Source organism: Eurosta solidaginis, chromosome 4, assembly GCF_040869045.1.
Source record: "Eurosta solidaginis isolate ZX-2024a chromosome 4, ASM4086904v1, whole genome shotgun sequence".
Lineage (NCBI taxonomy): Eukaryota > Metazoa > Arthropoda > Insecta > Diptera > Tephritidae > Eurosta > Eurosta solidaginis.
This window is the reverse complement of record NC_090322.1, coordinates 45,581,058-45,593,981: the sequence shown is the minus strand read 5'-3', so window position 1 is coordinate 45,593,981 and position 12,924 is coordinate 45,581,058. Positions and strand designations below refer to the sequence as shown.

General features: G+C 41.6%; 1 protein-coding gene across 1 annotated transcript in view; it reads right to left on the bottom strand.

Annotated features, from left to right (window-relative positions):
• Positions 1-375: 375 nt before the first annotated feature.
• LOC137248490 (uncharacterized) overlaps positions 376-12,924 on the bottom strand; it is a 197,190-nt gene continuing 184,641 nt past the window's right edge. The window contains exons 7-8 of the mRNA XM_067779425.1: positions 926-1,173; positions 376-862 (exon numbers count right to left, since the gene is read on the bottom strand). Coding sequence (XP_067635526.1) covers positions 376-862; positions 926-1,173 — 735 coding nt within the window. The remainder of the gene's footprint in view (positions 863-925; positions 1,174-12,924) is intronic.

The following is a 12,924-nucleotide window of genomic DNA, read 5'->3' as shown; positions in this document are numbered from 1 at the left end:
GGAAAAGGGAGAGTAAGAGGTAAAAACTTCTTAAAAGTTATGCATATCGACCAAAGTAAGGGTAGAACAACGACTATCATGCCAACCTAATAAACCGAACTGCGTTTTTTTAGCGCACGTAAACAACCGGCGTTTTTGCCCTAACCCAAATAAGCATGCGTTGCGACCATGTAAAGCATGTGTGCAAACGTCAAATCTAAATGTCACGCAGAACAAAAATTGAAAATCGAGTTAGGTTTTCACGCAGCAAATTCAATTTGGGTTGCTCTCATACAAGTTATATGTGCATGAGACATTTTTGACAAAAAATAACTTGCGTGCGTTTATATTAGGTTGGCATGTGTCGGACCTGCTAGTCGATTATAAACAAGAATCCTAGTAAATATAATTTAAATCAAAAATAAACAATTTTATTGAAGAATTTATTAACGCAGAATTAAATTCTGTGATTTTTCTTAAAACAAATTTTTCTTTATCCGCTATTTCTTCTTTAATTAGCGCTCGGAGATTTTGTAAATTCGGCATCGTTTCACAATCGCGTACATTCAACAATGCCTCAAATATTGTATCCCATAATGTACGATTTATATAACGTGGTATGTGCGTTTTATGCATCCATGTGCCGTTTGGACGTTGTGTTATATCCATAAATTTACCAAATAACAAGACATGTATAACACCAGCTAAACCATATAAATCCAATTGATATGTCCATGAACGTCCTTCACGCATTTCAACACATTTAAATGCATTATCATTATGAACATAATTAAATGTTTGACCAGGTTTAAATAATTTCATATCAATTGATACGCCAAAATCGATCAATTGCAGTGCATATTGCGTAGTTGGATATTCTAGTCTGAAAAAGAAAAGTTAGTATTTGCCGTTTTTTGTCTAATAAATATAATAGCAGAAGTCTTACTTGTTCATTAAAATAAAATTATCCGCTTTGATGTCGGCATGGATTATATCGATTGCGTGTAGATGATCAATAATGCTGAGTAGCTCACAGGTTAACAACATAATAACATATTCATCAACATTTTTCGATGTATACTTTTTAATTTTGTTACAAACTGTAATAAGTGACCCGTGTACAGAGAATGGTGATATCAGAATACTGGCATTATTACCAATGAGTGCGTAATCGATGCTCATAATAGCGCAAACCTATGCATATAAAAGAAATGGAGGATTGGAAATATCATTGCATTATAATGTGGCGAATATTAGCATCACTATGATGTTAGTAAATAATCACAACAACAACAAAAAAAGCAAGCAGCCACACTTATGTACATGTACACATTAAAACAAGCAGCCATACTTATATAAAAGACAACGAAAAATATTCCACACACATAACCAGCAGCTAAAAGTTAAGAGATTATCTCACATACACATATGTAGTCATGAGCTAAGAGCAGAAGTTGTTACTCACACATACAGCTAAATAACCAAGTATGACAAACAACTGTTCCAGTAGGCAGGTTCATGAGAAGTCTAGACCTTAGGAGAAACTGGTGAACGAGTCTAACTGAGAGTATAAAAGCAGCGCGATGCAAGCGATAGTCAATCAGTTTGATTTAAACACGCTATCAGTGACGTATAATTGTGAAGTACTACTCCCAAAGTAGTCTAAATAAAGACCATTTTGCAATACTGAATATTGGAGTTATTTATTCGACAGTTCAGCGATTCGAACGTTAGGAGAAGGTGCATAGTAATCAGAAATACTCAAAATTCGTTAAAATAATAAATTAGCAGATTTAGATTGAGCTTCTCTGTCAAATTGCTTTTCCAACAATGACGGGAACTGCTTTATGAATTGTTGCTTTACATGGCAAAAAGCTTTTCATTAGTAATCGGGGTCGTGATTATTAATTTTTTTTATTTTACTAAGTATTTTGATGCAAAGCCCCAGAGAGTTTAATGGATGTATATATAAAATTGAATATGAATGAAGCATCTTTCTCTTCAGCACAACCTGCTTACACCAAATGCAAGTCAACTGATACTGCATAGCATAGGATGGTCATAGAGAAAGCCTTGGAATGTCAGGAATATGGTGTTCTTCTAGACATTGCCGTGACTTTCAACAACGTTTCGAACCGAGCAATCATCCTATGACCCCTGAAGATCGCCTACATAGCGAGGTCAAAGATCTCAACATTAAAGAGCATAACGAAATGTTGAACGGAGAGTTTTTGCTTGTCACAAACCGGGACATCCTATCCAACAACTGCTTCATTTATCCCCGCACTACGATGAGATCCGGCACCTGCCAATACAACCGTTTGATCCATACACGAGCATAAGAAGTCACTAGGCCAAATCCACACAGAATCGGTAAAAGCCTTTCCCAGGTGCACACCGCCACTATCCTACTCTTGCAGAAGAAGTAATCACACTACCAAGGGAGACACGAGTGACACTGGCCCAACTTCCTTCTGCATATTGCGACAGATTGAACTCTTACTTGTCCAGCATGAACCCCAACATACGTAATGTACATAGGCTCTGCATGCAATATGTCCACCAACCATCCTTTCAGTTGTAATGAAGAGGCTACGCCTCTAACACCAACTTCCCTATGGTTCTCTCCTGTTGAAACTGCTATATTCCTTGGATTCCCGTTAGAGAACTTTGATGACAATTTTTGACTGATGGCACCCATTGAACAGGATGTTAACACAAGAATAACAAAATCGACAGTCTCAACTAGATTGAAGTACATCCGGACTTAATAAACTGCATCCACGCCATGTTAAGCTGCAGAATGATCACGCCGCAATGGACTGCTATGCCATTCTGCACATCCCACCTGCAGACCTCTTGACCAAAAATATAGCGCAAGCAACTGCAACAAGACTTAAGGCTTCACGGCAGCTTCAGTCCAGGCCGTATAAGCATAGCAGTATAGCGCCATTAAATATAGGGCGAAAAGACTACATGCTCCCGTGCCTGAGCTTCGAAAAAGCAGAGCATACTATAGACTTGTATACCGATGGTTCCAAATTAACGGAAGATGTTGTGTCTGCTGTTTAGTGTGGCGATTCAGATGAAAGTAGATCCATTCTGCAGTGTTTTTCAGGCGGAAATTGTGAAAGAAAGCAGCAGAAATTCTGGAGGAAGCGTGCTTAAGCTGCAGTCACGTCAATAATCTCAAACAGTACTTCATCAAGAAGTGTAATGCAAAAATGCATTGGAGAGTCTTCTCTCAGGCCTGGCCATACATCTGTAGTGACTACCCAAATCGAACCCTGCCGCAATATGTGGCAACATCATAGAACAGCTGAGTTTTAGCAACTACAGGCAACGTCTAGTAATACTTTGAATTTCAACGCTTCCAAGGCAGTCTGTTCTATGTACCGGAGCGACTCGGGATTTTTCCCGACCAAGGAATGTGATTTCAGTGTAACCCCATTTAATTTGTTACGTCCCTCCCATAAATTGTCATCCTCCCAGCAGCTCCTTGCAGCGGGAGCTCCATATTCTCTTGCTCCGGGAAGGTGTCGAACCCAATCCGGGTCCGTCTCCTGACCCCGGTCCTGAGAAATGGTTTAGCGGCATCTGCTGGAAAAGAATCTTTTTAGGACGGTCATACTCTGTTCAGTGTGTCTCGTGTAAGGGATGGTTGCATCGGACAGGTTCTTCTGGGCTTGATCCCAAAACCCAACGTCCACGTAACTTTTATAAATCTTTTGTGGCTCATTGCTGTTCACGCCCAAGGCGTCCCGTAGTCTACGCCTTAGCTCCGGCCTTGGGCGGTGCCAATTTCCTAGTCGTTCTGGTCTCCGCGACGGCAACCCCCGACGGGTTTCATTGCGCCATGTTGCCAGGTCGCTAACCCAATTACACCAGGAACCCCAGTGCTTTACCCAAGGACGTCCAGTCCCAGGGCCACAACAGCAGTTGTGTCCTAGCTTTTCACAACCCAGGCGTAGTCACCCATCTCTTACTCCTAGAGTAACGACGTCTCCCCCGTTGCACTTCAAAATTCTGCAGTTAAACTGTAATGGATTAACTGGGAAGATCACGGAGATAGTCGATTTCATGAAGCGGCACAACATCCGCATCGCCGCGATTCAAGAGACTAAACTCACAGCAAGATCTGCTCTGCAACCTGTTCTGGGTATAATGTCCACAGAAAAGATCGTGAAAGCGGAATTGGAGGCGGCCTCTCGTTTATCTTACACCACTCAGTGCAATATCATTTATTTGATCCCGACATCGGCCGCAGGGACAGTGTCTTAGAATGTCAAGGCTTATCTGTCCGGTCAGGCGATGCAAACCTAGAAATCATCAACATCTACATCCCTCCTGTCACCTGTTGCCCCAGTGGATACCGCGCAAATATCAGCGCCTTACTCACTGGCAATAATCACATTATTTTAGGCGACTTCAATGCCAATCACGATCTATGGCACTCAAACTTGCAGTCAGACAGTAGGGGTGAGATGTTGGCGGATCAGATAGAAGAAACGACGTTCTGCACAATAAACGGAGATGCCCCACACGTATGGTAGGAAGCTGTCACAGTTCGCCGGATATATCTATCGTGAGCGCAGGACTCGTAAACTGCGTCAACTGGCAGCCGATGGTAACATTGGCATCCGACCACCTGCCTATACTTATTTCGTTCGAGCGTACCGCCAAATTCATTGTCACAGAAAAACGCACTTTCATAAACATTAAAAAAGGAAGGTGGGACGAATACAAATCTTTTACAGACAACCGCTTTGCTGCCCTCCCAATCCCGACTGATGCTCACCAAGGGCAGCGTGCTTTCCACATTCCGGCTCGCTTCATTCCTGCCGGTAGAATTCCCGAAATTCGGCCTCACTTTCCGGCGGATGTCGCAAATTTAGCGAGAGAACGTGACCTTATAAGACAGCTCGATCCCGGCGACCCCCAAATAAGGGATATAAACCAACGCATCAGATTGCTTGTGGATGAACACAAGCGGGCGAAATGTGAGGAGCACCTAAGCGGTTGTAACCTCTCTGCCGGTGTAGGTAAACTTTGGTCCACTGTAAAGTCCCTATCGAATCCGTCTAGGCACAATGACAAAGTTTCCATCGCCTTTGGCGATAAAATGCTGTCGGAAGCGAAAAAATGCGCGAGCGCTTTCTGCCGACAATATCTAATGCATTCTACGGTCGACAAAGATAGACGGAGGGCCAACAGACACGCACATAAACATAAATTCAGCGCGTCACCAATTACCATCACCGTCAAAGAGGGTGAGGATGCCATCGGTCATGCTAAACCATCCAAAGCAGTGGGCCCAGACGGCATAGCCATGCCGATGCTTAAAAGCCTAGGGAAAGAGGGTTTCAAATATTTAGCACATGTCTTCAACCTGTCTCTTTCCACCTTTGTCATTCCCGAAAAATGGAAAATGGCCAAGGTGGTCCCGCTGCTAAAGCCTGGGAAACCAGCTAACATAGGAGAATCATATCGCCCGATATCTCTCTTATCGCCAGTAGCCAAGACGCTTGAAGCAATTTTGCTCCCCTATTTCAAAGCAAATTTTCAGCTAGCCTGTCATCAACATGGCTTTAGAAAACTCCATAGCACCACCACCGCGATAAATGCCATTAGCACCCAGATAAATTGTGGTTTAAATCAGAAGCCCCACCATAGAACAGTACTCGTTGCGCTAGACCTATCAAGAGCTTTTGATACGGTCAACCATGGCACGTTACTGCAAGACCTGGAAGGGTCTACCCTTCCTCCATGTCTTAAAAGGTGGACCGCAAATTATCTGGGTGGTCGGCAGGCATCGGTGCAATTCAGAAACGAAACATCAAAGCCAAGAAGAATTAAAAAAGAGTGCCACAGGGTGGTGTCCCATCCCCACTTTTGTTTAATTTCTACATATCAAAACTACCTTCGCCACCGGAAGGAGTTACTATCGTTTCTTACGCCGATGACTGCACAATAATGGCCACAGGCCCGGGCCCACAGATCGATGAGCTTTGCAACAGAATAAACGGCTACCTCCCTGATCTCTCCAGTTTTTTCGCCTTGCGAAACCTGGCATTACCACCGACTAAATCATCTGCGACCTTATTTACAACATGGACGTCCCAAATGTCGACCATTTTGTATATCCACGTCGATGGCACTACGCTACCGACTGTCCTACACCCCAAAATCTTGGGTATGATGTTTGATCAGGATCTACCTTTTTGGTGAGCATGCAGCCGCAATTGTACCGAAAATCCAGAGCCGTAATAAAATCCTCAAATCTCTTGCTGGCAGTACTTGGGGAAAAGATAAAGAAACGCTCATTACTACTTACAAAGCAGTTGGCCAGGCGATTGCATGCTACGCGTCCCCTATGTGGTCGCCAAACCTTAAAACTACTCACTGGAAGAAGCTACAGGCCTGCCAAAATACTGCTCTCAGAATCGCAACGGGCTGTCTTCTTATGTCCCCAGAGCACCATCTACATAATGAGGCGCGAATAATCCCCATTAGGGAGAGAAATGAGATGCTAACCAAACAGTTCCTGTTGAATACCCAGAAACCTGGGCATCCCAACAGGTATCTGATTAATGAGCCAACACCGCCTAGGGGCTTAACGAGTCATCTCCGCAAGCATTATGAGGAAATTCGGCACCTGAGAACTCAGCCGTATGAAGCCAAAAAACACAAGCAGGTCCTCAGTGAACTCCACAAACAGGCGTCGAACCTTTATGCCGGGAATGGCCCGGTGAATCCAGTACTCAAAGAACAGTACCCAAAACTTCCGGAAGAGGAACGCACACTCCCCAGGGAAACACGAGTCACTCTAGCTCAATTTCGATCTGGATAATGTAACAGGTTAAACTCTTACCTATCCTGAATCAACCCCGACATACAAAATGTATGCCCTGCTTGCAATGTGTCCCCACATGACACCAACCATCTCTTTAATTGTAATGTGGAACCAACGCCTCTAACACCCCTCTCATTATGGTCCACCTCTGTTGAAACAGCAAGTTTCCTTGGACTCCCGTTAGAGGATATTGATGACAATTTGTGATCGGCCGCACCTATTGGGTGGGCGAAGCACTGCTACAACAACACCAACAACTTTGAATTTCAACAACAACAACTTTGAATTTGGGACTTTCCCTTTTTAGATAAGACATTGTTCTTTTTAGTTTAGTTTAGTTTTAGTTGAGTTAATAAATGTAGAATAATGAACATAATATTCTATAAGTGGTGACCCCGACGACAACAGAATAGTACAACCAAGCATTGCTGAGGCATTTTCCACATCATGGCCAACGAGAACGAAGAAACATTTCACGAGGCGGTAGCTCCATTTCAAGTGGCACGGTTGGCAGTAAAACCGCCACCGTTTTGGAAACCAGATCCGCGTTTATGGTTTGTGCAGATGGAGGCTCAATTTGCACGAGCGGGAATTACTACAGACGATACCAAATATTTTACGGTCGTTGCCGAAATCGATTCAGCTGTACTGGCACATGCCAGCGACATTATTTCCTCGCTACCCACTGCAAACAAGTACATATTGAAAGAGCGATTGGTCGAAGAATTTAGCGAATCAAAAGAAAAAAAGTTTAGGCGATTATGCGATTTGGGCGAATCGGGCCAGAGGAAGCCTACCAGTTTTGTTACGAGAGATGAAAGACCTGGCGAATCAGCAGCTAGGTAAAGAATTGTGAAGTACTTATGGCTGTGATGACTGCCCCTCCATGTGCAGCAAATTTTAGTAACGATGGAGGGTGAAGTAGAAGAGTTGGCAAAAAAGCTGATGACATAGTGGCAATTCCAACTATGAGTGGTAGCGTCGATGCTATTTGCAAACCAAGTGACGATGTAACAGCAGCCATTTCAGAGTTGGTGGATAGGCTAGAGCGTTTAGAGAAGCGGGAGGTAACGTATAAACAGCAACGGATCGGAGCGCCTCGACAACAAGCACGACCGGCCAGCTCACGCAGTGAGGACACACGGGATACAAACCGCGATATCTGTTGGTATCATCATATTTTCGGCAAGAACGCAGCACGGTGTCGGCCACCATGCGCTTTCACACCAAAGCTTTCGGAAAACTAGTCAGCCCTCCGTACAAAGCGGCTATGTCGGAGGAGGATATGAACTCCAGCCGCCTTTACATTCGAAGCAGAACGTCCTCAATGAAATTCCTCATCGACACGGACGCCGAAGTTTCGGTTGTACCCAAACGTCATGGTGACAGTATGCAACAAAACGCAATGAAACTGGTTGCTGTGAACAATACTACAATTAATACATTTGGCAAACGACAGATAACATTAGATATCGGCGTAGGACGGCTATTTAAGTGGTGTTTCATAATCGCCGACGTTGCGCATCCTATAATAGGTGCGGATTTCCTAAGACACTACGACGTGTTGGTGGATTTAAAAAACAAAGCTATCATCGATCAAGCAACGCATACTCGGGCGCTTTGCCAAATCATACTGCCGCCACAAAGTGTACTCTCTTTAAAGGAGCGAATCCCTATCATGCGATCTTATCACGTTATCCTGATCTTACTAATGACTTGCCCAAGGGCAATAGACCCATGACAGCAGTCCAACACCATATAGAGCCACGAGGGGCACCGGTAGCGCAAAGGGCGCGACGACTTTCTCCTGAAAAACTGGAATGTGAGAAGAAAGAGTTTGAGTACCTAATCGAACGCAGGATTTGTCAGCGCTCAAGTAATCAGTGGGCGAGCCCGTTGCATATGGTGCAGAAATCAAACGGTACGTGGCGGCTTTGCGGCGATTATAGGAGATTGAACGCGAAAACAGTGCCAGATAGCTATCCAATTTGGCATATACAGGACTTAAGTGGTGAATTGTTCGGAAAAAATTTTTTTCGGTAATAGATTGCAAGAAGGCATACCACCAGATCCCAGTGCACCCGGCAGACGTGCCAAAGACAGCTATTCTAACGCCGTTCGGACTATTTGAGTTTAAATATATGACTTTCGGGTTAAGGAATGCTGCCCAAACGTTCCAACGCTACATTGACGAAACAGTAAAACGTTTATTTTTGTATTTCCATACCTAGATGATGCTTTTTGATCGTTACCGCGAGAGGGGGTTAGTTATCAACGGCGAAAAATGTCAAATGGGTTTAGACAAAGTGGAGTTTTTAGGACACTTGGTCTCGGCGGATGGTATCAGACCGCTACCGCAGAATGTCAATGGTATTCTACAGTGCAAAAAGCCGAAAGAAATGCACGAGTTGAGAAGGTTTCTGGGGACAGTAAATTTTTATAGGCGATTTTTTCCCCATGCTGCGGCCAACGAGGCACCTTTATAGAAATTAATGGGACCATATAAGAAAAGAGATAAAACCGAGATCCGTTGGACGAGAGAAACAACAGAAGCGTTCAAGAGACTGAAACAACAATTGACAGAAGCGGCCCTTCTTGCGTTCCCCATGAAAGATGCCACAATAGCTTTAATGACTGACGCCTCCGACGTCGCAGTCGGTGCCGTGCTACAGCAATTAGTTAAGGGTAAGTGGATGCCATTAGGGTTTTTCTCACAGAAGTTTACCCCAACAGAACAACGCTATAGCGCATATGATCGTGAACTAACAGCAATTTACAAGACAATACGGCATTTCTGTTGTCATTTAGAGGGAACAGCTTTCATTATTTTCACGGATCACAAACCGTCGGCGCATGCACTGGAACAGAAATGGGAAAACTTTCACCACGGCAGACACGACAGGTTAATTTCATTAGTCAGTTTTCTTCGGACATACGACACATCAGCGGCGCGGATAATATTGTAGCCGATATGCTCTCAAGGGTCGAGACCTTTTCGCTACCGACGCCAGCAGATATACAATTGCATGACGAGCAAACAAAATGTAACGACCTGAACCCTTTCAGGACCGTAAGAAAACTGCAAGTAAATTTTGTTGTACGACTGTTGTATTTAGTTGATTTGAAAGCAAAATACATAAAAAACAATTCGACTTTTAAATTAATTTCACGGTTTTTTTTTTGTAATTTCTTGGGAAACATATTTCCCTATGGACCTCAATGGGAATTTCGCAACAGCAGGGAACAGTTGTTTTCTAATAATGCAAACTTTAAAATTTGTTGTGAAAATATATAGATTTTGGAAAATAAATCATTTATGGAAATCTGCAAAGCAGTTTCTTTTGCTGGTATAGCAGAGGTGAACGTTGCACATTACAAATATGTTATGCGTCCTATTTTCAATCCGCTTCATAGCCCAATTTACACACTTCTTCATGTTATTTACTTTTTGCATATTGTGCATTGGTAAACTTCGCTTCACACCGACTTGAATCTTCGGTTTATTCACTACGGACGGCCTGGCTCTTTGCCTACATGAAAATTCATTTATAAGATTTCGAGCAATAGTTTGACGAAATTCTAGATTGCTCAAAAGCGGTCTCTCTACAAGTTTCTTCCCATGTAACTTTTTATACACCAAATATGAGTTGCTCATAGCAATATCCATTATATCGAAAAAAGGCGTAATTAGTATTTTATCTTTGCTTTGCGATCAACTTCATAGCAGACTTTTCGCAGAATATATTTATGATACCATAGTCATAGTCACTTTCTCGAAAGTTATTCGGCGCATATGAGTCCTTTCTCCAACTGAAAACAGGAGCTTCTTTATCAGATGTATGGACAGGATTCTCAACCGATTTGTCTTCTTGAACTTCCTGGACTGAACTTGTTCTTTCTACCACACCTACACAATTTTCCATATCCTGAGCAAGATATTCTTAATCTTCTTCGTCCAGTTGTAGTTCATTTTCTCCATCACTATTGTCAGCTATGAGTAATTGTAAAATCTCATCTTCTTTCAGATGAAATTCCCTGCATCTTTTTCTAGCCATTTTGTCTGTAGTGAATTCGAAAAACATGAATAAATGAGTAAATCGCATCATAAAATAATAATAAAAATAGTACCTAAAAATTTCTTTTGTGGTCTACAGGGAAACATGTTTCCCTTATAATAATTCTTTATTTTTAGATACTTTTTCCCATTTAATTACATAAAATTGATCATTGTTTAGTTTCGTACTTACCATTCAACAAACAAAAAGCTTTTAAAAACAATTTGAAACACGAAATTCTAAATAATTTAAATAAATATGAACACACTTCACTCCTCGAAAGTTTGCCGACTTTACTAACACTTTTAATAAAGAATATTTGAACATACTGTCAATCTGCTTAGCTTGATTACGGGGACTCCCCTTTATTTAACCACACTCGCTTGAACAGATTTACCATATAAGAAAATATAAAAATTCCCTAATTTATTCATGGGAAATATATTTCCCATAGACCTGAAAGAGTTAAAGAATTACTTGATGGCAAACAAACCTCGTTACAGTTAGTGATATTTAATGGTTGTCAGTTTGGCCCAGCCATGGGCGAACCCAACTATTAAATTGATACACAGTTGCCCAGCGTGTCAACGATGCGGCATACGAAAGCAGAGCTAGAACAATTCGCAGTTCCAAAAGGAAGATTTGAGCATGTCAACGTGGACATAGTTGGACCCTTCACTCCGTCAAGAGGTTTCACATACTATCTCACATGTGTGGACCGGTTTTCAAGGTGGTTGGAAGTGAGTCCTTTGACGGACATGACAGCGGAGACGGTTGCCAAAGAGTTTCTCAACGGTTGGCTAAGCCGGTTAGGTACACCGAAGTTTATTACCACAGACCAGGGACGTCAATTTGAAAGCGCTTTGTTTAGGGAGTTGACCAAACTTTTAGGAGTCAAGCATGTATAAGTTAAACTTTTAAAAATTGGAAACTCTAAAAAAATATATTTTTTACACGGGAGACGTGCTCCTTTATTGAATGCAAACTTATATCTGACTTTACACAATAATAATGCTTACAATCTAACCTACGTTTGCCTTACCGCGATGAAAGTGAAAACTGCTGATCACGCGCTTCCCACAGGTGAGTTTGTTTATTTTAATTTGGTTTCCATTTAGCGCTTACTGTTCACACGGTTTGCTTTGTATGTGTTGCGGCTTCAGCAATTTTGTCAGTTTGTTATGTCTGGAGTATTATGTGTCTGAATATTTGTTTTTTTTATATTATATAAATATGTGCCGTGGTTTGTAGCGTTATTAAAGTGAATGACAAAGGTTCCGTTTAGAGTTGTAGAATCTTCGTTTATTAGGACATAGCCCCTGAAGTCGTTTAGGAATATAACTCCAGGTGACAGCTCCTCAAATTCTGGAATGTGCTGACTGTTTGTGACGGTGCAGTTTGGCAAACGGTTCGTTAAAAGATTACTAATACAATAATCATTACTTAAATCTAGCAAATCGTCTTTCAAGCATATTTGTAGTGCGTTATATTGTTTTTAATTTCTTTTTATTCCATACATAGTTTTTTCGCAGCTAAGGATTGAATTGAAATTTATTTTGTTAATTTTATTGTCTTTCTTTACTGCTCTGATATCGATAGTTTGGCAAATTTGATTCTCTGTTGTTGGTAAACTTATAATATAGATGATTGTCGTGCCATTGGTCGCTATTTTAATTTCCGAAAATTCTAGCGCTTCGTCTAAATTTACGAATGGGATATTATCCTTATCAAAGATTTTTTTAGCAATATCAATTTCTTCGGTCGACAAAATATATGAAATTACTATATTGGCCTTTGCCCAATGTATTGCGTAAGCGATGTTCACGACTTCCTCTTTCATAATTTCTATCTTGTATTTAATTCTAAAAATGCCTCTATTTCTTTACTCTTGTCGTTTTGCATGTGCTTCATAATATGGTTTGTAATATTTCTGATTTCATTAACTTTTTCTACTGTAAGTTTATTAATGAGGACTTGATTGTTGTTGTTTTCTAAAACGTTAATTACTTTGTTCAGAACTATTTCATGGTACTCATG